The sequence below is a fragment of the Scophthalmus maximus genome, chromosome 16, assembly GCF_022379125.1.
Source record: "Scophthalmus maximus strain ysfricsl-2021 chromosome 16, ASM2237912v1, whole genome shotgun sequence".
Classification (NCBI taxonomy): domain Eukaryota; kingdom Metazoa; phylum Chordata; class Actinopteri; order Pleuronectiformes; family Scophthalmidae; genus Scophthalmus; species Scophthalmus maximus.
The window spans coordinates 10,517,307-10,543,894 of NC_061530.1; the positions used below are offsets into that span (position 1 = coordinate 10,517,307).

At 43.3% G+C, this 26,588-nt stretch overlaps 2 protein-coding genes across 4 annotated transcripts in view; both read left to right on the forward strand.

The window, feature by feature from the left end:
* The window catches only part of LOC118288106 (SH3 and multiple ankyrin repeat domains protein 1-like), a 36,872-nt gene extending 19,398 nt beyond the window's left edge, over positions 1 to 17,474 (forward strand). Inside the window, exons 14-28 of the mRNA XM_035613906.2 lie at positions 608 to 747; positions 1,233 to 1,346; positions 2,094 to 2,172; positions 7,221 to 7,303; positions 7,443 to 7,567; positions 8,693 to 8,828; positions 9,008 to 9,088; positions 9,516 to 9,524; positions 9,717 to 9,743; positions 9,839 to 9,895; positions 10,060 to 10,172; positions 10,706 to 10,832; positions 10,911 to 14,106; positions 14,201 to 15,097; positions 15,378 to 17,474. Coding sequence (XP_035469799.1) covers positions 608 to 747; positions 1,233 to 1,346; positions 2,094 to 2,172; positions 7,221 to 7,303; positions 7,443 to 7,567; positions 8,693 to 8,828; positions 9,008 to 9,088; positions 9,516 to 9,524; positions 9,717 to 9,743; positions 9,839 to 9,895; positions 10,060 to 10,172; positions 10,706 to 10,832; positions 10,911 to 14,106; positions 14,201 to 15,097; positions 15,378 to 15,429 — 5,236 coding nt within the window. The 3' untranslated portion in view covers positions 15,430 to 17,474. The remainder of the gene's footprint in view (positions 1 to 607; positions 748 to 1,232; positions 1,347 to 2,093; positions 2,173 to 7,220; positions 7,304 to 7,442; positions 7,568 to 8,692; positions 8,829 to 9,007; positions 9,089 to 9,515; positions 9,525 to 9,716; positions 9,744 to 9,838; positions 9,896 to 10,059; positions 10,173 to 10,705; positions 10,833 to 10,910; positions 14,107 to 14,200; positions 15,098 to 15,377) is intronic.
* Positions 17,475 to 19,284: 1,810 nt separating this feature from the next.
* LOC118288110 (protein kinase C and casein kinase substrate in neurons protein 2) lies at positions 19,285 to 26,033 on the forward strand. Of its 3 annotated transcripts, none has more exons than XM_035613918.2 (11): positions 19,285 to 19,492; positions 19,623 to 19,867; positions 21,135 to 21,206; positions 21,316 to 21,472; positions 21,727 to 21,962; positions 22,896 to 23,051; positions 23,454 to 23,629; positions 23,735 to 23,855; positions 24,215 to 24,282; positions 24,391 to 24,470; positions 25,390 to 26,033. In XM_035613918.2, exons 3-11 carry the CDS (start codon positions 21,150 to 21,152, stop codon positions 25,500 to 25,502), a joined length of 1,164 nt encoding a protein of 387 aa, XP_035469811.2. In that variant the 5' UTR covers positions 19,285 to 19,492; positions 19,623 to 19,867; positions 21,135 to 21,149; the 3' UTR covers positions 25,503 to 26,033. The 3 variants fall into 3 exon arrangements, with proteins under 3 accessions (XP_035469811.2, XP_047183834.1, XP_035469813.2); XM_047327878.1 differs by having other exon boundaries at positions 19,689 to 19,867; XM_035613920.2 differs by lacking the exon at positions 19,623 to 19,867.
* Positions 26,034 to 26,588: the final 555 nt, after the last annotated feature.

Consider the following 26,588-nt stretch of genomic DNA (forward strand, 5'->3'; position numbering starts at 1 on the left):
GGAGGAATGATGTATCGTGCACGTAAAGAGCGGGAATTCTAACCAGGTCATTCAAGGCCATCCACCAACAGGGAGTCACGAATCTAAAATCACTCTTAGCTGTATGCAAATAAATTACTATTTGTGTCTCAGTTGCATACTGTGCTCCAATTTTAATGGTGAGAAATATTTTAGCTGTGGTATCTGTGGACAATGTTGCCCTGCAAGGCAACAGAATGGTGGGAGATATTCATAGCCTGGGAAAAAAACCCCGACAACAATGAAAATGACGACAACTTCAGCACAAACAAGACAAGAGTCTTACTGCCACATTTGTAAGGCGGCACTCACAGCACAGAACAGACCCACACTGACTGTGTTAGAAAGTTTAGTGCCTTCTACATACCTGACATATGCACCAAATGCCAGTAACAGTAAGAAAACATTTGATTGCTGCATGAATATTCACTGTTGCTATGACTGATTAGCGTGACTCAACTGCTGAAGGTCTCTGACAGCCTGACAAGCTGTACGTCGTCTCACTTTGTCTCACTTGTTTTTCCACAGTGTGTCCTACAGTCTATTCTCACGGCTGTGTAAGAGTATCTTTCTCTTCCTGCCTCTTTAGAGCGAACTCAGCGGGCAGCGGGGGAGGTCACATAAAGCGTATGTACAGTGCAGTTCCGGGGCGGGTGTACGTGGCCAACCGTGCCCACTCGGCCAGTGGAGACAGAGAGCTGTCACTCAGCAAAGGAGATAAAGTCAAAGGTGAGATGGAGCCAAATTAACAAATAGAGAACTGACATATAAATGAAGTCCTCCCCACAAGAATTGAACACTGGAATATGAAATGGAATGATTCTGTTGTTTTCACACACTTACCTAAATGTCCTCTATTTTACTTATGGTTTTTCTTTACCTAAATGTTTACTTATTTGGTGCAATGTTGAGTGCAGCTGCAGTGCAGTTTGAGAAAAAATGTAGGCAACTCTATCGAAAACATTAACAACAAGGCATAGATGTACATCAGAGAAGAGAGGATTGTAAACAAGAGAAATGAGAAGCGCCAGCATCTAGTAACCGCAAAGCAGTACATGTTCCAAGCTGTTCTCAGTGGACTGTACAATGTTAATATAAAACAGGTAAAAAAAGGTAAACAAGGGAAGATATATAGCAGTGTACCAGTATGTGACACTGGATTTACAACCCAAATGACCTTCTTATATCTTTCCATGTCTGTGTATCTGTCTTAGTATTAAGTGTAGGAGAGGGGGGATACTGGGAGGGAACAGTGAAAGGTCGCACTGGCTGGTTTCCTTCAGACTGTGTGGAAGAGGTGGCGGCTCTCACCAGAGACAATCGATCAGGTGAGACAGATCCAGTGGGATCTTCATCTCACTATTTCATTTTTAAGATATTATCCGTTCAAGGCAAATGCGTAGGCAGTTTCATAAAATGCCCTGAATTTTGTTCTAATCTTTTGAAAGAAGGATTTCACAGGTGTCCTATAGTCTTGTGCTTGACTGGATTAATTTTTACTTTTTTTTATTATTAATACATTAAATGGAAACCAATGGTTTATTGATATATTTGTGAATACTTTACATTACATTCATTTAGCTGACGCTTTTGTCCAAAGCGACTTACAATAAGTGAATTTAACCGAGAATCATGAGAGCACACATACGTACATACATATATACATAAAGAGATTACTCTCATAAAGTTAGTAAAATCTAGAGGTAGCTTAACAAGGCAAACAATAATCATATAAAACAGCACATAGATTGGAGGAAGGGCATATGGGAAAATGGGTTACATACTTCCTCAGGCTGGCATTATCCTCTAAGTCACTGTAACACCCAGCACGTCACTCTCATATATACCAGCAGGCCCTTTTTTTTTACAGCAGACAGCACAGATATTCGATCTTCTCACGTTTTCCCTGTTTCATGCAGCAAGCAAACCATATGTGACATTGAAGACACAAAAACGTGGTGTAAACGCATTTGATTTAGGAAAACACGCACACTTCTACAAAAGCGCAGAGAAGGTGTCATGACAGATGGGGAAGTTTGAATCAAGCATATGTTTTGCCTCCATGTACCTCGCAGAGACGCGCAGCGAGAAAGCCAAGAGGAAGCTTTTCCGTAACGTCACAGTTGGAGCTTACGATGGCACTGATGGACCCAGGTAAGTGACGTTGCTGTGAAGCTTGCAAACTGGTCGGTCAAAAGAGGTGTTGAGGATGAGTCATTTGGGGCATTTGTGGATTGTCTTTAATATCATCCAGTGCATTTTGTGACAGGCCCCAGCCCCGTACAAGCCTGAACAGTCATATCAGTTTTGAAAATAGATGGACAAAAATAATGATTAAACCAGAATAAACCTGATTGGCTTCAATCCCTGATATGTGGGCAGCAATGACACGGTAAGCTAAGACTGTGAGGCCAGTCAAGGTGATTGAAATAGTTGAAAAACGGTTGTATTATGCGGGTGTGTTCGCGCCTGTGTGTGTTCGCGCCTGTGTGTGTGTGTGTGTGTGTGTGTGTGTGTGTGTGTGTGTGTGTTTGTGTGTGTGTGTCCATGCTCAATTGATTCACTTCTTTTTAGTTCTGTCATGTCTTCTTTGCTTGCTTTATGTGTCTGTTTTCTGCTGATCTTGAACAGCGCTTGCTGAAGGCACAAAGAGCAGCCATGTAATATCATGCTCTGCCCCTTTCGGCTCCACCAGACATACATTGTTGTCGCCTCCATCCACATTCCTACCTCTCGTCTCTTGTTACTTGTTTACACTGAACACAATGATGCTTTAATGAAAGGTAGAGGTGGGGTTCTTCTCCTCCGTGATATCTGCCAAAGGCTGCGGCCCAGCCCTGGACAGTTGAAGTTGTGTTGTTACGAATGTCTGCATGTGAATACGCTTGTGTCTTTCTATAGTCACACATCATTCTCCTGATGAGTCATGAGGAGGCGGAAGCACCAACCATTGGTTATATACCAATGCTAGTGAGAAGGACTTCCCAGTTGTCACCCCAGGGTTTTGTAGCCTCTTACACATGGTAGCTGGCATTATCCTTGTGCTTAGCAGCTCTCAGTCATTCAGAAAAAAAGGATTCACTTTAATGTTGCCGCGCTTGCGTTCTAAATGGAAATAGCAGCCACTGGGGTTATAATACCTGTGTTAAGTTGGTTAGGCGTAATTGCAGCACTGTGGTGAAGTGGTGCTCAATTAAGAGCAAGGTGATCTGAAACATGTTCCCCCACTGCAGCTTGCCATTTGGGAGAATGTCAATTACTATTTCAGAGAGATAAAAAGAGAGCGGAAGAGCGTTTGTTCGCCTGCATGGTGACGGCAGATCTGCTTTGGAGTAGAGGAGGGGGCGAAATGAAAGTGTGTGTGTGTGTGTGTGTGTGTGTGTGTGTGCATGTGTGGGTGTGCATGTGTCTGTGTGTGTGTGTGTGTGTGAGAGAGAGAGAGAGAAGTAAATCTAGTGTGGGAATCAGCTGTTAGTATATCTGTGAAACACCAGTCAGTGGAGGTGCAAATGCAAGTGAGAGCTCTCTTTCTCTCTCTCACTCTCTCTCTCTCTCTCTCTCTCAGCTTACATTTATACCCATCCCCCGCATCCTCACCCCACAAATTCAGCTCTACATTTCCCCTATTTTGCAAGCAAACCCTCTCAGTGCAATCCACCAGCACACACACACACACACACACACAAACACACACCCACACACACACACACACACACACACATAAACCATACAGTACATGCTCCCCCTGTTGTGATCGCTGGTATTCTCTTTCCCTCTCTCTCTCTGTCTTTCTTTCACATCGTCTCCCTCTTGTCTGATATATGTGGGGTGCAGAGCAACACATCCCCTCTCTCTTTCCTCGTTCCCCACCTCTGCTGCTCTCTCTCCTCCACTCTCGCGGCTCTCTTCGGCTGAGCTCTCGCTGGAAGACCGTGAGGAGGAGGAGGGAGGAGGGAGGAGGAGGTGGTGGCGGTGGCGGCGAGCGCGCGAGATAGAGGAGGGGGGGACATGGCAATGGGGGGATGCGGAGAGAGAGATTTCTCTCTCTCCCTCTCTTCTTCGTGGCCGTCACTGGGCCCCAGAAACAGGAGCGTGTGGTTCATTTACAGGTAGCGGCTGTTTCCTCATTCATTGGCTGGCTATGGATGTGAGGAGAGGACAATGGAGAGAGGGGAGAGGTAGATGATGCTATTGAGAGGCCGTGCCTTTTCAAAGACAGACTAATAAGCTATCTATTCTGTGTGTGTGTGTGTGTGTGCGTGTGTGTGTCTCTGAGTGTGCGTGCGTGTATTTGTGTGCCTGTCTTAAATTTGTATTTTCCCCGTGCATGTGAATATCTGTTGGACCGAAGTGGCTATTGAATGGAGACTCTGCAGCATGTTTATTTCTGTGTCTTCCTCCGGTGTGTCTCTGAACGTGTGTGTGTTAGTGCGTGAAAGCGTGCACATATTGATGCATTTCAGTCAGACAGTGTGGGTGTATTTCATTCTCTTTGAGTCATGATTTCTTTAAGCAGGCGTCATTCATTCACCAGGACCCATTTATCGCTGTTCCTTTAAAAATGCTATTGTCACATCCCATATTTTTTAATGTTTCCCATTGTATCATGGACATGTGTGGTATTTCTGACTGTACAGAGGGATGAAAGTGCATAAGTCAGTAAGTGGCAAGAGTGCAGTTTGTCAGATCCCTTGGAGGTAGCTGTCCTTTCTGTGCGTGTCCCTGTTCGCTTGTGCATGGATTTACATGCACGGCTACATACAGTGAATAAAATATATGTGGTTTTCACATGTAAGTGTATACTGTACGTCATTGTGCTTGATTGATGTGGGAGTATCTCTCCTGTACATATCTCTGTGTTTATGTACCATTCATCCACTGTGTGTGTCACTGACATTTGTCACTTGCGGTGTCTGGGTATTGTCCCCACATAACCAATCTATTTTCATGTGCATCCAGCAGGTGAATGGTTAAAAAGTTGCCTTTTTTCCCAGTAATTGTTATAGAATGGAGGATGACTCAGTAGGGTAAATACTAACTCTGGTCTCTAGTAGGCTTACAGCTCCATGGCAGCCAGTTCAGAGAGAGGTTGTCCTACTTGCCATCAATGCCATTTGTGCTTTTTATGTTTCTAATTGTTCGGGTCACAGTGATCAATATGGTGACAGACACACTCTTTTATGTATGTAAAGTAAAGCAGGTGTGTGACCGCAAACCAGCAATACAGCTTAGAGCCACCTGGAGGACAGACACTGGCCTTGTTTCCCCCCTTGTAGAAGTGGATGGATGAAGAGCCCGGTGAATCCGTCCACCCACTCCATCTTACTTTGATCCTTAGAAAGGGAAAGCATGATGGAGGACAGGGTGAGAGAAAAAGGAATGAGGTGTGAGGAGCAGATGGCTGGAAGGCGGCTATGCGTTGGCGAAACAGTAACGTTGATGGAGAACACACAAGGGATGGACCTCAGTAGGGGAAACTAGCGATCGTCTGTTCAGTGCTAAAGTTGCGGCTTGGTGTCGAAGTCTGGATGTTCAGGCCTGTAGGACTCGTGACTCGGCCAAACTTTGCTTATTGCATGCTCTATTGAATTAAATACACAATAACTCCCTGTCTACTGTATGAGACAGTGTAGACAGATTTTCCACTGTTCTTGCTTTTTTAGTACCAGTATACACGTCGGTCTAGTTTCAAAGGTTAAAGAGGTAAAATTAATTTATACTGATGGGATCCTCCAGCAGAAATTGAAAAAATGTTCTGGTGCCAGAAACCTAAAAATAAAATGACACATTTGCACCTATAAATGATACATTGAATTTTGACTTAGTGGCTTCATGGCTGAGTTACTTTGATGAGTGCCTGGCTTCAGACCTTTTTGCCAGGCAACCAATCAAGTGGTGGTGTTGTACTTAATGGTTGAAGTTGAATTTCCCTCCACAGTTTGGCTTTTGGGTCGGCTGACTCAGGCAAATGGGGCAGAATTTGTATGCAGAGTGAGATTAAGCAGTGCCTGACATATTTAAATTCCATCTATATTTACCCAAACTTCCCATTTAACAGCGGGGGAGGGGTAAAATAAGTTATTTTCCTTTTGGAAATTATGTCTATATCCAGTATTTTTCAGCATTGTTTTTGCAGTCGAGCTATCACTGTATAAATAATAATAATAATAATAAAAGGCAACTCTTTGACAAGGCAACTTGTCCCGCTCACTCGTTCAGCCCTTCTAGGAAATCCAATCCTTTAATTTGATTTGAGTTGAAGTGTCAATTCGAGTTACGTCGAGGAGCAAAAGCTAACACAGAAATGAGCTGCCTGGGAAAGAAATATCTGGAATGCCTTTTAAATCATACAGATCCACTCAAGCTCTGGGCTCTGGAACAGAACAGTGGTGGATTGACATTGTTAGAAAGTCAAGTCCAGAAATGAGTCACGAGATGTGGCTGTGTGTGGAGTCCATTGAAACGGTCCAATATTAGAGGAAGGGTTGTAAAGCAGTTTGGCCAAAAGTTGCAGTCACGGTAATATAATAATGGAGTTTGCTGAGCCAGTCAATACACCACTCAAACTGTCTCATAACAAGATTGCATCACAAATGTCTGTGATTGCTGCCCTCTCAGATTTTAGTCTTTGAGCGCGAGGAGCTGTTTGTTGCAGGATATTAGAGGCCTGTCTGATTTCTTCTTGTACATTATTTGACGTGTCATGTATGACTGGTACTGGTGCACTGGAGTCAGTAAAGCAGTATCTTTGCAAAAGCTGCCAGAGGCGGTGAAAGCTAATGCGCCGATTTAGGTGCATTTGGAAGTTTCCATTATCAGTGAAGTGTATGTGCATATTTTCCTAATGTGCCGCTCCCCCTAGTGCTTGTCAGCTGCAGCTGGATTAGTCTATGGTATAGAATGTCATCTCATGTGCACATCCACCCAATGTGACAATACCTGTATCCCTGCCATCACACCTTTTCGTGTACTGTTGCTTTTTGTATGACATTCTCTCAAGCCAACCTTTCATTTGCTGCAGTATGATTTCATAATGTTATACAGTATGGCTGTTTTCCACACGCAGTAAATGCTTTATTTGCATGACAATACCGTTTTTCCTTTGCTATAGAAATCATATAGCACTCATCCTCTCGGTTACCTCTCCCATCTCACAAAATGTTTTACCTTTTCTCTTCTCGTCCCTCGTTACTCCCTCTAAGTGACTACATCATTAAGGAAAAGACAGTGCTCCTACAGAAGAAAGACAATGAGGGCTTTGGCTTTGTGCTTAGGGGAGCCAAAGGTGAGCTTCTTATTCAAAATCACCACATATTTCTTTTCCCTTTCTTTCTAATCTCTCTATCCCTCACTCATTTTTTTAAACCCATGCTCTTGTTACCTGTATCCACTCATGCTCACACTTTTGTCTTTATCCTCCTCAGCTCAGACTCCCATAGAGGAGTTCACTCCAACGCCAGCGTTTCCCGCGCTGCAGTACCTGGAGTCTGTTGATGAGGGGGGTGTGGCGTGGAGGGCGGGCCTGAGGATGGGGGATTTCCTCATCGAGGTAAGAACAAGATGCATTATGGACTGAAATGGGACTGAACTCAATCTGAAGCCATGAGTTTTTCAAACAAAATGCTTTATGGATTATGAACATTAAAAAAAAAAGCACTTTGCATTTCTTTGCATTTTTTCAATTTTAGAGTTTGATTGTGCCTATTTTCTAAAATCCAACATTTCCTTTCAGAGTTAGGATAATTCACGAATAATACAGGAAGAGTTACTTGGTGAAACAGAAGCTGGTGTACACATTTTCCCACACACAGATCATTGATAGATTTGTATGCAACAAGCTACACTTTGAGTGAGATGCTTTATTAAAAAATTATAATGCTGGTGCATTCTCCCATACTGAATGCTGGGCAATGTAGGAATAAGGCATAGAACAGGCAGGCTGATAACAAGTGGGTGCATGAAATAAATATGATATCTGCAGGGTAGATAACAGAAACATCTCACAAAAGCCTTGTCGGAAATACCAGTTTAGATCAATGTTGGTGTAGTTTTTATCCTGTCAATGGATGTATAATTCTAAATATTCTTTATGTGATGGCTTTAAGTGGAATTGGTGAGGAACAGCAGTTCATGTAGCGACTCTCTGGCCATTCTGTTCCTTTAAATGTCCCTGCATGTTGCCTTGAAAACTCAGTTCTAAATATGGCAATTGTTAAACCTCTATTAAATCTGACACATACAACTAATTGGTATTCAACCTAACATGACTCATATATGTAGCTGCCCAAGCCTTTGTAACTTTGCTTTAGCGTAGTGGCTGCCTGAATTGCTGGTCTACCCCTCCAAAACACTGCAAAATTATGTTTAGCAGAGTATTAAAACAACATCAACGTATGCCAAATGTAATAATAATAATAATAATAATAATAATAAGCTTTATTTATATAGCACCTTTAAAGACAGGGTTTACAAAGTGCTATGACAGAAAAAACTGACATAGGATACTCAGGGGCTGTCTCAAAATCCATTTATATTAATAAAACACAAAAGCGATATAACATTAAATAAATTATTAAAATAAACCTATCTATTTTTGCGTCCACTCCTTTTGACAAGAGACGATTTTTCATTCAAATGAATTTTTCATTCAAATGTGCGTCTTTGTGTCCGTCAGGTGAACGGCCACAATGTGGTGAAGGTTGGCCACCGGCAGGTGGTCAACATGATCCGACAGGGCGGCAATAGTCTCATGGTGAAAGTTGTGATGGTTGCTAGAAACCCTGAACTGGAGGATACCACCCGGAAGAGGGGTAGGGCTCAGAATTTCCTCACATGTTGTTTCCATCCTATTTATATGATGTAACGATAAAGTTGATACCATGTTTACTTCACCCTAAAAGCCTTCTGCAATGTGGGTCTCTTTGGTGACTGCATGTTTATACAAGAATACTAAACATTAAGTCTGCATTTGGCTGGCTTCCCTTGGCAGCACCGCAGCAGTCTAAAAGACTGACTCCTCCAGCCATTGCCCTTCGCTCCAAGTCAATGACATCAGAGCTGGAAGACATGGGTAAGATGACATAAGAGACTAAAGACTGAAAGCAATGAATAAAATAGAGCATAGACCTGGAATGAAAAATATAACAAATTAATGTATATGTTTTATACATGTGTTGAAAACTCTTATTTTTGGTGGGTTAGTTGCTTCTGTGCAGGATGACAATACTATGGCACTATTAGGGAAACACAGCATTAAATATTAACCAAGTTGATGCAGAAAGCCAAGAAAATTGTCTTATGTGCCTTTTTATTTTTTCCATTAGCAATAGTTTGATGAGGAAGTAGTCTTCTGATTCATTTGCTCTTTTGAAGAAGAGAGCCGATAATATAACAATGAAATTAAGAGATATGAAAGTAATTATAGGTTTTAAATCGCCACTTGTCTGATGCCTTCTTTGGGTTTTTTTCTGCCTCTGACCCAAATTTGCTGCATACAGTGGAAAAAGGTGGGGGATTCAGAGATTTATGTGCTCACATTATCATTTCTGTTCCCATCACCTTCCCTCTCATCACATCAGTGTTCACACCATCACATGTGTCTGAGTATGTATTTCATCCTTTCATCTGCTTTATACACATTACTACACAGCAAATCTAGTCAGACCTAATTTTTGTTTCCCAAATTATGTATGCTACAGCTGCCTCTCCGTGGAAAAAGAAAGCAGGTGAGTATCAACCTTTATCAATGCCCCCATCAGCCCCTGAGCTTTAATTAAAAGTCAGCCTGTTTGATGCTCTTTTTTTCCTCCTCCTTTTTCAGATTACGAGTCCTCTCAGGGTCCTGATAAGAAGAGGACTGTCTATCAGATGGCACTAAGTATGGAATCACTCTCTCCGTTCTTCTGATACTGTAACACAGTGTTTTTATACCTTTAGGGGTGCTCACTGAAATCCTCCTCCTCAGGTTTCCTGCTTTACACTCCCTCTCACTACCTCTCTACCCTTATTCTCTGGCCTTGTCCTGCTCTGTCTTTGTTTTAGATAAACTGGATGAAATCTTGGCTGCTGCCCAACACACTATTACATCTGACAACCAGGGCCAGAGAGGTCATGGGGGGAGGAGGGACCGGAGCAAGAGCATTGTTCCCACTGAGGTACTGTTGGGAATTAGAAGGAAATTATCCCTGCTCAAATCGTTACCATAATGTCTTGCCAGCTTCTTAGCCCGCCTTTCAATATGACCTACTGAATATTATCAAATACTGGACACCCATGGACTTTTCTCCCTGTCAAGCAGTACCAGATTTAGATATACAACAGAGTTTCTCCACTGCTCAGGGTGCAGCACATATTTAGTCAAGGAAGTGACTAATGCTAGCAAAAAAGAGATTCCTATGTATAAATCAGCTTGGTCTTTAGTTTAGCCCTGCATGTTGTTCTGCCCTCACTGCACTCAAGAGAAAATGATTGTCACTTCACCGGCCACATCAAAAACACATGGGTTGTGTCCATTCATCTATGCTCTGTTGCCTGATACACTAATACTCTGACTGACAGTTTCTGCTGTATTGCATTTTTACTGTATATCAAACCAATATCAGCCCCACAGCCAGCATCATTTTTATATGATTATATGTGAATAAATGTTTCCTCTTCTTTCTTTACTCCCTCCTTCCTTCTCCTGAAGCAACCATATGAGCAGCAGTCATCGGTGAGTCTGGTTCAGCAAGGACCAGGTTTTGGCTACAACCAAGCTCATTTTCAACCAGGCCACGGTCCTCAGCATGCAGTCATGATGCGTCAAAAATCTATCGGTAAGGGGAATTATTATGGAAAATTTCTGCCAGCTCAGTATGAGTGTCTGTTTGTAAATGCTATGTCTGTGTGCTCAGGTGTAACAGAAGAGGAGAGGCAGTACCTCCACCCACCTGCTATGAAGTTGGCTCGCAGTCTGTCCGTGCCAGGGCCAGAGGAAATCCCCCCACCCCCTAACACATCTGCTCCAGATCCACCTTTATCTGCAGGCCCTCATCCTGCGAGAGGGCCTGCTATGCCCATACCCCCTGTATCTCAAGCCCACTACCAGCTGAACTCCCAGCCAGGGCATCCTCCTCAAGCCGGTTGGGAGAGGGGAAGCACTGGTGTGATGAACCAGCAGGTCATGGTCCCCACCCTCAGGAGACAATCAGAAGGACTGTGCGGCAGAGAGCCAGAGGCACCCAGGAGAGGTGGTGGCAAAATGGGAGGGTTGAGGAGAGGCTATAGCAGCGCTACACCACCGACAAGTGCTAAACCTAAGGCCCAACAAGCTACACAACATCAACTGCACATGGCCAACCGGGAGCAGGGTGGAGGTGTTGGCAGAGGGGCAGCCAAGAGGGGTGGACGGGGAGCTCTGATGAAACAGTCAAAAGTGGAAGATGGGCTGCGACAGCATAGAGGAAAAGGAGGGGTAGCCAAAGAGAAGAGCTCGATTCCCATACCAACCATCATCGTCAAAGCACCCTCAACCAGCAGCAGTGGCCGGAGCAGCCAGGGTAGCAGCATGGAAGCTGAGACCTCCCAGGATGTAGACCGCACCTCAGCAGATGCAACCCCAGACAGTGCCAACACCAGTCTACCTTCACCACTCACCTCCTCACCACCTCAGCCCCCTACCTCCTCTTCCTTGCCTTCATCAACAATCGCCCCCTCTGTTTCCTCACAACAAAACCTGGAAAACTTGGATTACACTTCAACTTTTGGTACAGCCTTTGGGGGAGGAGGAGCACGCAGGGAAAGAGAACGTTTCCGAGACATGAGAAGAAAGAGTGCTTCTTTCTTCCTATCATCTGAGGAAGATATTCAAGGAGAGGCAGGAGGGGGGACAGGAGATGGAGGAGGAGCACTAGGGTCAAGAGTTCAGCCTTTGCAGGGCTCACAAGTGGAAGTACCCACACCTCGACTCCGGCCCTCCAAGTCCATAGATGAGGGCATGTTTTCTGGAGACAGCTACATCAACTATTCCAGCAGCATGCCCCCAGCCTTTGGCCTGCCTGAGTATTCCTCCCCTGTCCTTGGGCATGATGGACAGCCCAAGTCAGCTCCCTCAATGTACGGCACCCAGCCAACTACTACCTTCATCCATCCACTTACAGGAAAAGTTCTCGACCCTTCATCCCCACTTGGCCTGGCTTTGGCTGCAAGAGAAAGGGCCTTAAAAGATGATCGCAGGACACGCCGAGAGGACAGACATTTTGGTAGGCAGATGTCCACTGTAGGATCATTCTCCACCCCTGTTCAGACCCCAGCTCATTCCCTATTTGCAACACCTACACAATCGGCTTACACCTCCCCTGTTTCTGTTCACCTAAGCTCCGCCACCACCTCGCCTGCATCTCTGAGCCGGCCACAGTCACCAAGGATATTACGTTTGGGAGGAGGAGGTGGAGAGAGAATGGAAAGAGAAAAGGAGGGAGGACCCAGAGAGGGTCTTAGAGTTCGCTTCTCAGAGGACAGAACCAGTCAATATTCACCGCAGTATTACCCACAGAGTCCCAGGGAGAGAGAAAGAGAAAAGGAGGTTTACGACAGCAGGATACAGCCTCCTCCACCTCCGGCTCAACCTGCCCCCCGCAGACCTTCCTTTCTGCAGATGGAAAGCACTTCCAACACCAGCTACATCCCTCAATACACTGTCCCCACAGCCCCTGCACAGACAGATGGAGCTATGGGGGATGTAAGAGCAGGGGCGGGGGGAGGTCTAGGACTAATGGTTCTCCCTCCGCCAGCTCCCTCAATTGATGCAGATGATGAGTTTGTCTTTGCAGATCCCTTGCCCCCTCCTTTACAGTTTGCTAATGGTAAGAGAGAGAGAGTTCAAGAATTTTCTCAGGGGCATCAACACCCAATCCAACACTCTGCTGCTGTTGCTCCACCTCCCCCACCACCTCTCCCACGTCCCAAGACCTCAAACGTTCCCCAACACTCTCCGCAAGGTGGTGACTCTGCTGCTTCTAGCCTTACCTCCTACGACAGCGAGGTAGCCAACCTAACACAGTCAGCTCTCTCTCCTTCTTATCCATCCCCACAGATATTTCCCCCTTCCTCCACAACCACAACCACCTCTGTTGCTGCAATGCCTCCCACATCACTACACAGACCCCAGCCGATGTCCCATTCTCATGCCTATTACAGCAGCTCTAATGACCCCTCAGTAGGTGGTCACACCCCTGCCCAGGACAGAGGTTCAGCCGCTCTTACCACCACCATGACATATGCTACCACAACCATGACAGCCTCTGCTGCCGCCGCCACCACAGCATCACCTGCATCCTCTGACTACAGCATGAGCATGTCTGGGCCCAGGGCAGGCCTCAGCACAGGGGGTAGAGCTGCTGACCACACTCAACACACTAACATTATACACAAAAGTGGAGACTGGCAAGATGGCGTGGTGGATTCTGGGATTGAGGAGCTGGACAGTCACAGCAGTAGCGACCACCATTTAGAAATGCTGGGACTAAGTGGATTGAGAAGAGGGGTCGTAGGAGATGGGCAAGGAGGAGAGAGAGAGAAAAGTGGTGAACATCAGGATCCTTGTACAACCTACTCAGGTGGGCACACATTTGAGGTGCACAGTGCCAAAGTGGCAAATCCTGTGTTTCCAAAGATGAGTCATTATAAGGAGGGAGGAGGGAGGGGTCAGTCTGTAGCACTACGCAGGCAGAACAGCACCAACCCTGCTCCATTGCAGTTGCACAGACAAAGCAATCTAGAAGATGCCAGGTTAGATGGAGCTCTCATAGATGAAACAAAGTGTAAGCAGAGTGGATCCAAAATGGAGGACGGCTTTAACTCTGCTTTGGCTGCCTGCTTAGAGAGACCTATGGATACTCGGTCAGTCGGGTGGGGTGAGGTTGAGGAGCATGAGCATGGTGGAGCAGTCCAAAGAGGTGGTATGGTTTTGGAGGGCCGCAGCCTGCACTCACCTCTTTCTGGCGTGAAGGCCAGCATCATCAATGAACTGAGCTCCAAGCTGCAACAGATGAGTAGCATGAAGAGCATGGATGACTGGAGCCACACTCCCAAGTCACCCACCATGCATAGGTTTGTTTGTTGTCCTTGAAATAACAGTTTGTATATCTACTTATTAAAACTGTTTGTTGTTGGAATTTAAAAGGTGCATTCTTGTGTCTTTCAGGTATTCAGCAGATTACACTGATGCTTTTCACAGCCCACCTACTGGCCGCTCCACCTCGCCATTACCCACCTCATCCCCACAGCATCGTCAGATCCTGACACCCAACCTGTCAGCCACCCCTTCTGTCTCCCCTTCCCCTCAAGTACCAATTCAGCGCAACTGGACCCGATCCCCTTCCCCACAGATGCCTTCCTCTCCAGTTCTTTCCCACCCTCCCCATTCCCCGACCTTCTGCCCATACCCAACATCGCCGAAGCATCGGTCTAAGTTTCGCAGGCAGACTTTTGATTTCCAGTGCAGTCCCACTAAGGAGATGCGGTCTTCAGTCTCTCGGCGCCGTGCTCCAAGCCCTCTGATCTATAACACCGAACAACCAAACCCCACCCCACCCAGACCCTCCTCGCTCCCCATACTTCCCAGTACACCAGTCTACAACAACCCTTTTGAATTTCCTGAGCCCCTCACTCCTCCATTTCCTGGCCTCCCTCTAGGAGACGCCTACAAGTCTTCAACACCTCCTTTGTTCTCTCCATCCGGTGTGCCAAGTCCAAATCCCCTACTTGTCTCCCGTTCTCTCTCTCCCACCCATTTCCTCTCTGGAGCCTCCTCCCCCATGCATTTGCCCCTCAGCCCATCTTGTCTTAACTACCCCCATCTCACCCCTCCCCCACCAGCCAAACCCTTTGCCGTCAAGCCCCTGCCCTACTGGACCAAGTATGATGTGGCGGACTGGCTGGCTTATCTAAGCCTGGGCGAGCACATAGAGCGTTTTATAGACAATGAGATAGATGGATCGCATCTGCCTTCGCTCACCAAGGATGACTTCTTGGATCTGGGAGTGACACGTGTAGGACATCGAATGAACATCGAGAGGGCGCTTAAGAAACTCACTGACAGGTGAGGGAGGACTAATAGACTCTGGAACACATAGAGGCAACGGGATCAAATGGTCAAAAAGGAAGGTGAAGGAAGGTCAAAGTGTCTCATTCCTTCCATACATCTTAACTGGACCATACCCTTTGTTCAGTAGATACATATAATTTGATTAGTTATTCCCTCTTCCCTCCATCCTTTTCTCTATATATTAATCCGTTTTATGATCCCTATTGAGTTTACTCTGTCTTTATTTATGTTCTACCCATTCTTATTCTTTGATTTGCCATCCTTCTCTCCTCAGGCGGCTCTCCTCTCCTTTGCATGTCACTACTTCTCCCCGAGACACAGACTGAGAGTAAGAGGGGAGAATCAATGATGAGAGAAACATATTGAGAAACATGAAAAATAACAGAAGATGTGCAAGAGAAGAACAGTGGAGCTCAACCGGTTGTGTTGAATTAAGACTAAGGATTGGATATGTGGGGAAAACTATATTACAAATTTGAAAGTAAAGAATTAATGACATTTGTGGATTTCTGGTCAAAAAAAGGGTGGGGAGGCATTAAGAATATATAAAAATGATGCTTTCCAACTCAAAATATACTAAAAACTTTCCATGGATAGACATGTAGTTTACACACCATTTTCTGTTGTTAAAGACAAACATACACATATAATGATATTTTCACACACAATGAGGGATTGTTTCTGCACAGTTAGCAGCACTGACAACACTTCAGTCAAAGTTCAAAGAAAAGTTGAAAAGTTGCCACTTAAAGGGTAAACCCCAATAAAGTGGTACTGGTTGCAGGTGAAAACAGGAACATCAGTTTTTGTTTTGTGCTTTAAGGAGATCAGACTATCTAACTGGTATTAGTACTGGAGCAAAAGTGAGAATATGAGAGAAAATATTTTGTTTGTAAATGATAATAGAGAAAAATGATAGACAACAATAGTATTCTTTTTTCTATATTTGCCATATTCTCCCCAAATTATACCCCAGTAAGCTTTGTATGTATGTACTTTGCAAGCACTAAATATATCTTACATGTAAACTGGATTCAGTATTAGTAGAACCATTTGTTTTGTACCGAGTGCTGATCGCAATCATTCATTTCAAACTGGTCAGGGTATTTTAAACTGTTGAAATGAAGGTATGAATAAAGAAATTCATACCAGAAATTGAGGATAATCTTGTTGGGAATTTACCTTTTATTATTTTCCTAATTATTCCATTGAAAAGAGAGAAAATATTTGAGAGCAAATGAAAAGGGTTTACATGTCTTTCTAAATTGCAAATCACTCATAGAATGTATTGGTATTCATGGCCATAGCAGAGGTCAAGGAAGGAATCCATCATCTTTGATGCCATAATGTTGACCGCTTTCTCACAAAGCAGGTGCAGTGATCAAAAAGGGCTTCTTACGGCTATGCTGTCTGCCTGACTTCCTCAGCCTCTGTGAGTCTGTGTGTCTGATTTTGTGCGTGTGTGTTCGTCGGCCTGTGTTGGTGGCTAAATGCTTCTCTTGACCTATACCTTTCTATTTCTAAGGCCTTTTCCCCACTGATTATATCAGTGAGAAAACAATTACGGTAGCTTTCTCACTATTTGACAATCCTAGTGTTTTCCTGTTCCACACATAAATCCTCGAAACAAAATACTCTGACTCACTTTTCAAAAAGGGTTTTTTTCAGTGAAAAATTTAAGTGGATACTGTATATGTTACATAGAGGTGAACATGAACACCCTGTTCTGTTTTGTTTTAATCAAGCCAGTTTAGACATTCTTTACAGAGAATTCTACACATCATTTATAGATCTATATTTAATGATGATGATAACAATGACAACATAAAATATAGTATAATAAAGATAAAAACATTAAGTATGTAAACATTTTTAAGAATCACTGTCTTCCAGATAGTGTGGACAAATTCTTTGAAGCTTTGTTTGGTTTATGTTTAATTTGGGGTTTTCTGTAATTGCTTTCTATACTGCTCGCCCCGCGGTGACCCCTGTGAAGCTGACACATGTTAGTTAATGTATATTCTCTCTCTGTGAGTTTAAAAATAATGACTCTATTCTAATGCTGAGTTGCCTTTATGCTTTTTCATGATGGATGCTCTTCCTGAGAAGTGAAAGGACTGAGCAGTAGTGTAGAAAGCATTACATACTATGAATTAAAGGAGTATTTTAGGTCTAGCAAAAAGCATAATGAATATGACATGCAGTATGAGAGTAAGTATGCAGTGATAAAAGGTATATATATAAATTATATATATATATAAATATATAAAGTTTTGTTTTTAATAAAACACTATATACTGGTAAACAAGATGATAGAGGTACAACTAAGTTGTTGAAATAAATAATAAAATAAACTATGGCCCTGCCGTGATTCTCTTTTCTCCTTGAATTCCTTCTTCTGACAGATTCACATAATGATCCAATTTAAAGTGCTGTGTTTGAACTGAGTCATTTGGCAGTATCTCGTATCTCGTGGTTCAACACAACATTGTTTTCAGGTTCGGGATTATTTTCCCCATCAGGAAATCGGTGAGGTAAAAGACACAAAAGAGTGGAGCTCATGCAGACGGAGAAGATGAGATGGCTTAATCAGAAGCAAGCAGTGGCTGCATTCATACAGCAAACCAATAAGATGCCTGTGAGGCATGGAGAGCGATGAAAGACAACTTGGAGGAATACAGTCTTGTTAGCGAGTATGGTGGCCAGTTTAAGGTTCATGCTTGAAAACTGTAAATACTGTTTGCTGCGTCCTTGTATTTCTGTTGTTGGGGTCTGCTCATAGGTAGTAAAAATGCAGACGTCTGGGGTTGTTTTTTGTCCTCTCAGAGTATGACAGGGTATGACTGTCAGGATGTGACAGGAAAACAGAGACAAACACTTTTCACTCCCCTTTTTATGTTTTGTGTTTTTTACCTTAAGTGATCTTTCATATCTGTAGTCATCAGGTCACCTCATACTGTCATTTTCATGGCAACACTGTCTGGGGTAGAAACTACAGATGCATGACAAATTAGAGGAGAATCCATCAGGTGTCTAAGTCAGGTATTTTACTCACTTACTACCAGAATGTCTTCGGTGCTTGTCTGTATGGACTCCACGAGTCGTTTTGACCTCTTCTGGAGGCAGACGTCCTGATTTTGCTAGGTGGCTGCTGTCATGAGACCAATATTTTCAATAGGGTTAAGGTTAGTTAAATGTATTGTACATATTTAGCACTTTTTTAGTCTGCCACTGACTGACAACACTGATTTTACTACCATTAGGAGCAATATGGAGGGTAGTATCTGACTTTCCCATTACTGGGCGACCCACTCTACATCCTAATTGTCTAAACACATCGCTCCAAAGTCTCCTGTAGGAGTGCATTTGGGACGAGATCTGCTGCATTATAATTTTTCATGTCTACTCAATCATTCAATCACATTTTTACCTAGCATTTCTTTTGTCTGTATTCAGAGCCAAGGCTGTTGCACAGTATATGATCACGCATTGATTCTGGAAAGGGATGTTAGTCTAGAAATTTTTAATTGTCGTGTTTACCTACCTTTATAATGTGCGAAGTAAACTCATTCCTGTGTCTGGATTCACAGAATGTAAAGTAAAACTTTCCAAAGCATTATCAAACCTCAGCAACCACAAGTACGAAACAAAAAAATATTTTTGTTTGGTGGATTGTATAAAAGTGGTCTTTGAGATACTCTGGGTCTGGATGAGCTGTTAAGATTATTGGATTTTAGAAAAGCCTAATTTTATACAGCAAATTAAAAAAAAAGAAATCTAGACCAGATGCAGTCAGCAGTAAACAAACTGTAACTCTGGATGACACTGGTTTCACCCCTGGCAAATATACAGACGAGTGCAGACCAGAATAAGTGAACAGTGCATGTGGGTGAACATGCTGCTTATTGTGCTCTCTCTGACTGGCTCTCTTTCTAGGCCTGACCAGAGAGAGAATGGCAGGTCACAAAGGAGCACAGGGCTAATCTGGTAGTTCATGGGTCCCCCCCTGCTTTCACACAGACTCACTAATAAGCTCACATGTCTGTGTGCCACACTGACATGATACTGTGACCAGCAAACGGTCAAAATGAAGGTTCAGCATCTCATTATCACCATATTTAGAGAGACGGAAGGAGGGATTGGCAGGGAGAGAGAAGGAGGGGGATTCTTCCAGCTGCTTTTTTCTAATAGCACAGTGGAGAAAGTTAGAGGGTGACAGGCAAAGATAAGAAGGAGACCTAAACAGCCTGACAGGAGGAAGCCAATGAGTTAAAGAAGCAGAGGACGGGATTAAAGTAGGGGAACAGAAGAGAAAGAGGAAGACGAGTTCATCCTGGAATGACTGTGAACTAGAATAATCACAGCTACCGGGGGAGAAGGGCAGGAAAGGTAAGTTTTCTCCTCCTTCCTTGTTTGCCCTGAAGCCAATAAGCAGAAGAGCGATTTCCATGCAAATGTTTATTTATTTTTTTTATTTCTGCTTGCTTGAATTGTCATTGTGTCTCACGCCCACTTTCAGATCAACAACCTGTGTGTGTGTGTGTGTGTTTGTGTGTATGTGTGTGTGTGTGTGTGTAACTTTAAGTGCCAAGGGAAAATTGGGTCAGCGAGAGAGGAAGAGAGGGAGAGAAGCCTGTGTGAGAGGAGGCAAGACACACTGGGAGAGGGGGAGACGGACAGAGAAATGAAGGGAAATCCTCTGTAGCCCTTGAACTACAGTAACAAGTGGTCACTTGAGTAATCACTGGTGATTCAGAGAGAAATGTAAGTGCTGGTTGCTCACAGGCATGACTGCTCTGCTGCCTCTTCTTGCTTAGTTTTGGCTTGAGGATTGAGGTTTATTTTAGCATTAAAATACCTTGTTATGAATGCATCTGTGTGATGCAGGACCAGCTGTTGAGTTCTGTCCCGAAACCGCTCCCTTCCCTCTGCATGGACAAGAATAGAAATAGGATTATGTTGAAAAGGGACTCTTGGTGAAGCTACCACATTTCCTCTTGCAGGAGCTCATAGCAAGTGAGAGGAATTGTGATAATGCATGATAATAAGTGTGAAGACCAGTTAACTGAAGGAAAGAAGGTTCTAAATGAGCCTGACTCTTCCTCATGCTCAGTCTTGTGATGAGGTGTGGTTAGTCACTTTCATATTACTCAGCCAGCAATGTGTGTGCCCAGACAGAAATAGGCCCAAATGTGACTGCGTCCTTTGCGTGTTTGTGCATGCATTTCCCAGCCTTTGTTCAATCTGCCTTTCTCCTGCCAACATATTTGCCACATGTGCTTTGATTTACATGCAATGCAAAAATGTTTGCTATCTGGACAATTTATTCATTCAAATCCTATGCTCCGTTTTGTTTGCCAGATCAGTAAATCTACCCCTGCTGCATTTTTGCAGTCTTGATCTCTGTATCTAATCAAGTCCGAGTGGGAGACAGTTGGTTCCAATAGACCTTTATTAGCCAGAGCAAAGGGAAAGATGACCTTTCTATGCTGTTTATTTTGGGAAGGCAACAGGAAGAATGCAGGAGCAGCTGTTCTATTCCTGCTGGCAGATCCCACCCCTGTGAATATCAGTCTGCCACTGCAATGACACTCCTCTTACTCACGCAGGGGGTTTGGATGTATCCAAGCACTGCACAGTGTAAATAACACCTCGTCAGAATTGTCAAAGTAGTTATGGCAATAAGCTCGGCTACACACACACACACACACACACACAAACACACACACACACACACACACACACGCACAAACACACACACACACACACACACACACGCACAATGCAAGCCTTCATCTGCCAATCATTTCCTATGATATGTCCCTGCCATAGAAGAGGAACAGTTCTGTTTATGATGAAGCCTGCCGGCTGTATGTGCACATTATATCGTGTAGACGTCCAACCTGTTCCATGATAATCAGTGTCACCTGCCTGCCAAAAAAACCTAACTTTCCATGCTCGTTATGCATCTTAACCAGTCTAGCGACTCTCTTCTATCGCACACACGGCTATCATTTGCTTTCTGACACAGACACGTTCCTGAAAAATGGCAAGCCTCCCCAAAGAGCCACCCGAAGATGCCAAGAAACAAAGCTTCTGGATGGTGAGGATTATATTCATGATCAATCTAAAAAAATCTTCCCACCCTAGGAACAGCTTGTTAAAGTACTCTCACTTGTGAATAGCGTGTTACTCTCCGCCTCTTTCTCTAGCCTGGGAATTATGCACGCACAGTGCACCGGACTGAACAATCCTTCCAGGCCTGCAACGACATTGTGGCCTGCTTCATGGAGAGGGCAAAAGTAGAAAAACAGTACGCCCAGCAGCTCAGTCAGTGGAGCAGCAAGTGGAAGACCATAGTGGATTCTCGTAAGTACGAAATGGCTGCACCCATGGTGGCCTAGAAGCCTAAAAGATACATTCCCAGGCCTTTTTGATCATGTCAGCTTGCTCTCATCAAGTGAAAATTGCCTCTTTAGTCGTGTTAAATGAGTTCATATGTGTGCTTGTTTAAAAATTTCCAGTGGACAAATGGAGGTCATTATTTCTCTATTGTTTCCATGACTCACCTTCTGTGCTGCGTTGTTTGATTTCTCAGTCTGTCTTCTTTTCCACTTTCCCAGGGCCACTGTATGGCTCCCTCATGAGGGCGTGGCAGTGCTTCTTCACTTCCACCGAGCGCTTGTCCGCCCTCCACGCCTCCATCTCCCAATCTCTCATTGCTGAGGAGGGGCACCGGGTGAAGAACTGGCAGAAGGAGACCTTTCCGAAGAAGATCTTTTGTGGGTTCAGGGAGAGCCACGACAACAACACCAGCTTTTCACGATCCCAAAAACCCTGGTCCAAAAAGCTGATAAAGGTCCAGATCTACTCACTGCCCACTTGAGCTTTTTTTTCCTGCAGCTTTCGACTGCCTCTTAAGGTCTTGATAAGCAAACCTTACCTGTTTCATTTGTTGCTATTTCAAAGGAATTAAACTCCTAGATTGCGTCCTTGCCAAGAGTTAAATAAGACACGGACACCGGTCTCATATCTGTACAGTAAATATGACGGACAGCAGAAGGTGAGCCTAGATGAGCAGAAAACGGCAAACAGCTGACCTGGCTCGGTGAACTAAATTAGACTTCCAGCACGCCATAGCTCACCAATTAATATGTGAATCTTGAGAAATCGTCAAAAAGAAGCATTGTGGTTTTTGCAATGTGCCAGACTATTTCCTGGAATCAAGAAATAAAAATCCAATATAAGCTATAAACTAACTGGCTGTTTTAATAAGATAATTTTTTAGCATACAGATGGTAACTTTTAGCAAGAAATCAAGTAGGCATAAATCCCCAAAATGTCTGAAGCTTAGAATATATATCTACTACGTAACATGCAAATTATGCGAATAAACTATCCATTAAATGTTGTTGCTTTATTTGGCAAATAAAACTTAATTGACCAAAAATGTATCTTTGACTTGAAGTTGGGGAAACAGTAGATACAATTAATGCCACGAAAAGTGAAATTAGTGTTTAGATGACATGTTGCACAACGAGTAATACACTTGATGGTTTACTGTGCAAACGCTGTATATTAAACAAGCAAGTTGGTAAAATGTTAATTAGTGGACTCCAGAGGAGTCGTTGCCCTTTTCAGACAAGCTGTTTCTTCCTGTTTCCTGTCTTCATGCTAAGCTTAACTAACTGTCTGCTACAGAATGGTATCAGTCTCCTCGTCCAACCTTTTAGTGTATTTTCCGAAATTTTTCCCACGGGTAAATATGTACGTGTGAATGTATACTCAACAGCTGGAGAAGGTCCGAGTTGCGTACCACAAGTCATGCCAGAGGGAGCTGACAGCCCTGGAAAAAGAGAAACAGGCAAATGAAAACACTGAGATGAGTCCAGAGAAAAAGCAGAAGATCACGGAGGCCAGAGAAAAGGTCACAGAGGAGAAAGAAAAGGTGAGGAGAGATGTTTACACACTACACCATCCCGCTCCGAGTCAGTCGTGCACGTTGAATTTAAATGAACAAGTCCTGATTCGCGACGAGATAAACATGTTGCAATTCCAAGAAACTTTTTTACTGGCCTGCAGCTTGTAGCCATATTTATTCAGTAGAGGAACTATCATCTCTAAACACGAGCCCCAGCTCTCTGTTCCAGGCATTTTCCTTGTATGGAGATGTGTTATTGTTACTCTGCTCAGTGTTTATGGAGCCCTGCATGGGAACATGGAAGAGCAGAAGGAAGAGATTTATTCTTTTTAGATCCCCTTCCATTAAAGAAACACAGTCCATCCGTTGTTCCTGGGGTAAAGCATGGCAGCCTCTCATCACAACACTGTTCTTATGAGCTGCCTGCAGACCAGAGAACGCTATGAGAAAATGCTGGAGGATGTGACGTCCTACACGCCTCGCTACATGGAGGAGATGGAAGCCATATTTGAACAGTCGCAGGAGGAGGAGAGGAAGAGGATCAGCTTTCTGAAGCAGGCTTTCCTCTCCATCCACAGGCATCTGGACATCACCAACAACGAGAGGTGAGCCGCCATCAGGGGAATGAGTGTTTGTACAGTAAACAGTTTGTGTGTGGATCGATGGGTTCATGCAGGGCGAGTGCTAATTGAATCATGTCCCTGTGTCAGTGTGAAGGCAGTGTACAGTGAGCTCCATCAAACCCTGATGTCCATCGATGACCAGGATGATCTCAAATGGTGGAAGCACAACCACGGTCCTGGCATGCCCACCGACTGGCCGAAGATTGAGGTATGTTACAAAATATCACTCCTAAACAGAGAACAAAACTACATGCACTCTCAGGGCAACCGATTCTAAACAAACAAGGGGAAATTCTATGCCAGTAAGACTCACACATTGTCTATAACCTATAAAAACAAAACTTTCCATCAAAAGATAACATTTTACAGATGACTTTTCATTTTCATATGATTGTATTCATGAATGTCTGGTATGAAAAGGTTTAGACTCCGACCCAAAATAACTTTTGACTCGAGTTGTGTGAAGATGTGCACACTCTGATGCATATATTGTCTATGTTTTTCCACACCCAAACTGTTGATACATTTTAAACCAATTTGGAACCCAAATCTTTTTCTTTTTTTCAGGAATGGGTACCACCAGTAAAAAAGCTAAACAGAAAGAAAAGAGACCAGCAAAGAAAAGAGAGGGGGCCGTAAGTATCCACCGTAGTGCGTTTCACATGTAACTAATTGCATTTTTTTAAAAGCTGATTTTATTTTATTTATTTTTTCACTAATCGAACATCTGTATCTTCTGCTAGTGTGATGATTGGGGGTGTGAAGGTGCGAGCTCTGTACGACTATGTCGGAGAGGAGGGCGATGAGCTTTCCTTTAAAGCAGGTGATATTCTGTTACACAGTCCTTTTGCTCTCATTGTTGAAGCAACAGTTGGCAAGATTTTTATTTTTAATAGAAATCCAACAATTGTATACATCTGAGGTAAGACGACAATTAAATATGCTGGGGGGAAAATACTCAAAGTGTGCTCTTTGGAGTTTTCTGATGTAATGTAAATTACTGGTATGGGAAGATTATGTGAAGTGTCCTAGAAGAGCTTTTTAGTATTAAACCAACGCTTAGGGAAATGTTTTGGAATTAAATAGATGTTTTACTTACGCAGGATATGCATCACATAAAACATACCCATATCTTTATCACTGGTGAAACACAGATGGCACAAATCTACAGCACTAGACATCATTTGCATACGGCAAAAGACAGAAAGCAATAATTGTGCTGCATTAGGAGAGAGATGTTGCTAGATGAAGTGTGTTTACATCTCTCATTGTGTGTGATAAAGTTTTGATATACAAAGAGAGTTGGGTTTACCTCTCGCTGTCATTTTGTTTTAATTTTGTGGAGCCAGAAAAAATCCACATTATCCAAATAATTCTCATTAAAATATTCTCCATGCAGCTTAGTATGACAAAGTTGAAAGATTGCACACATTTAAAGAATTTAATAGCAGACTTTTAGAGGAAGTATTTCTTGATGAATTGCCATTAGTTTCAACAGGCTAGTATTTGGACAGAGCAATACGATCTACTTGACTTACTAAGATTATTTTGGTGCCAAAGTGTCAAATAATGAGCAAGGTGGCCAGAGTGCAAATCCCAAGAGCTTGGCTGTTGGTGCTCTAAAGTATATTATAAAAATTAATACTGATCAGTGAGACTGTTTTTTTTAATGTGAATATGTTGAATGACAGAAGCAAGACGAGGAATTTAAAACAACGTTTTTGCATTCTTTTTTATTACAGGTGAAGTGTTCCTGAAGGTTGAAGAGGAGGATGACCAGGGCTGGTGTCGAGGAGTGCTGAGCGGGGGGAAGGAGGGCTTCTACCCGGCCAATTATGTTGAAGCTGTCGAGTGACATCACACTGTCCAAACTTTTATGTCCTACAGTAAATTCTCACAGAGAGTTATAGTTTTTACATTTTCAAAAAATAACAATTATTATCGTTTAACGTGTAAGATGTGTGTGATTCTGAGTTGCGTCAGATGTAATCTGTTTCCAATGTTAAGTTTGAAATGATACGTTTTAAGGCTCTTGATATTCTAACCTACTGGTTTGAGTTCTACAATATGAATTAACTTATCAAAGACTAAAATGTACTGTGAGCGTGAGTGTGTATGTGTGGTGGCTTGCATGTGTGCAAAAGAGAACAAGAGAGATAAGATATTTATTTACTTCCATCACGTCTGAGTCAATAGATCACTGTAATGAAGATAGCTGTTAATGATACTGTACATGAGGTTTACCCAGGCACAGGTTTACAATGATGCGAGCACACAAGGTTAATGTTTACTTATGACGTATTATGTAGAAACCAAAGCACACATATGTTACTTTGACTGAGGAGAATGGATTTTCACAATAAAAGTGTATTTGTTTTGCCTACGATCCAGCTGGTTGACACAATAATTTTTGTCTCGCTATGCTAGTAGTGTGGTTCTATGGATGGTGATGCTGGCCGGTCAATCCACCACTTTGCTTCAGACTAAAATATATAAGCAACAGTGACATGGATTGCCATGAGATTCAGAGACATCTATGGTCCCAAGACAATGACTCTGACCTTGGTGACCCACTGACTTTTCCTACAGTGCCACCATGAGTTTGACATTTCTGGTTTTGAATTAAATGCACCTACAACAACGGGCTGGGTTATTATGAAACCAATCCTAAACCCAACAGGATGAGTTGCAATGACTGTGGAGATCTCTTAACTCTCTTACTTCTGCCCGCGAATCCTCCAGCACACAGATGTCTTTTAGTACTTGAGGATTCCCCAAAAAAATAATATTGCAGGCACTATTGTCCAAAGTGACCTACATTTGTAGGTCAGTATAGATTAAATAATTTGATCTGTATACATGAGAGAATTTTACAGGATGGTCAGGTTGTTATTTGACTTTGAAAAATGTTATCCATATTGACCTTGATAGCTTGCTGTTT

What these genes read in the sequence shown, in the direction of transcription:
- LOC118288110 (XM_035613918.2), top strand. Translation starts at nt 21,150, where the DNA reads ATGGCAAGCCTCCCCAAAGAGCCACCCGAAGATGCCAAGAAACAAAGC. An exon ending in AGAAACAAAGCTTCTGGATG is followed by an intron (nt 21,207 to 21,315) that starts GTGAGGATTATA and finishes CTCTTTCTCTAG; the next exon opens with CCTGGGAATTATGCACGCAC. An exon ending in CAAAGAAAAGAGAGGGGGCC is followed by an intron (nt 24,283 to 24,390) that starts GTAAGTATCCAC and finishes ATCTTCTGCTAG; the next exon opens with TGTGATGATTGGGGGTGTGA.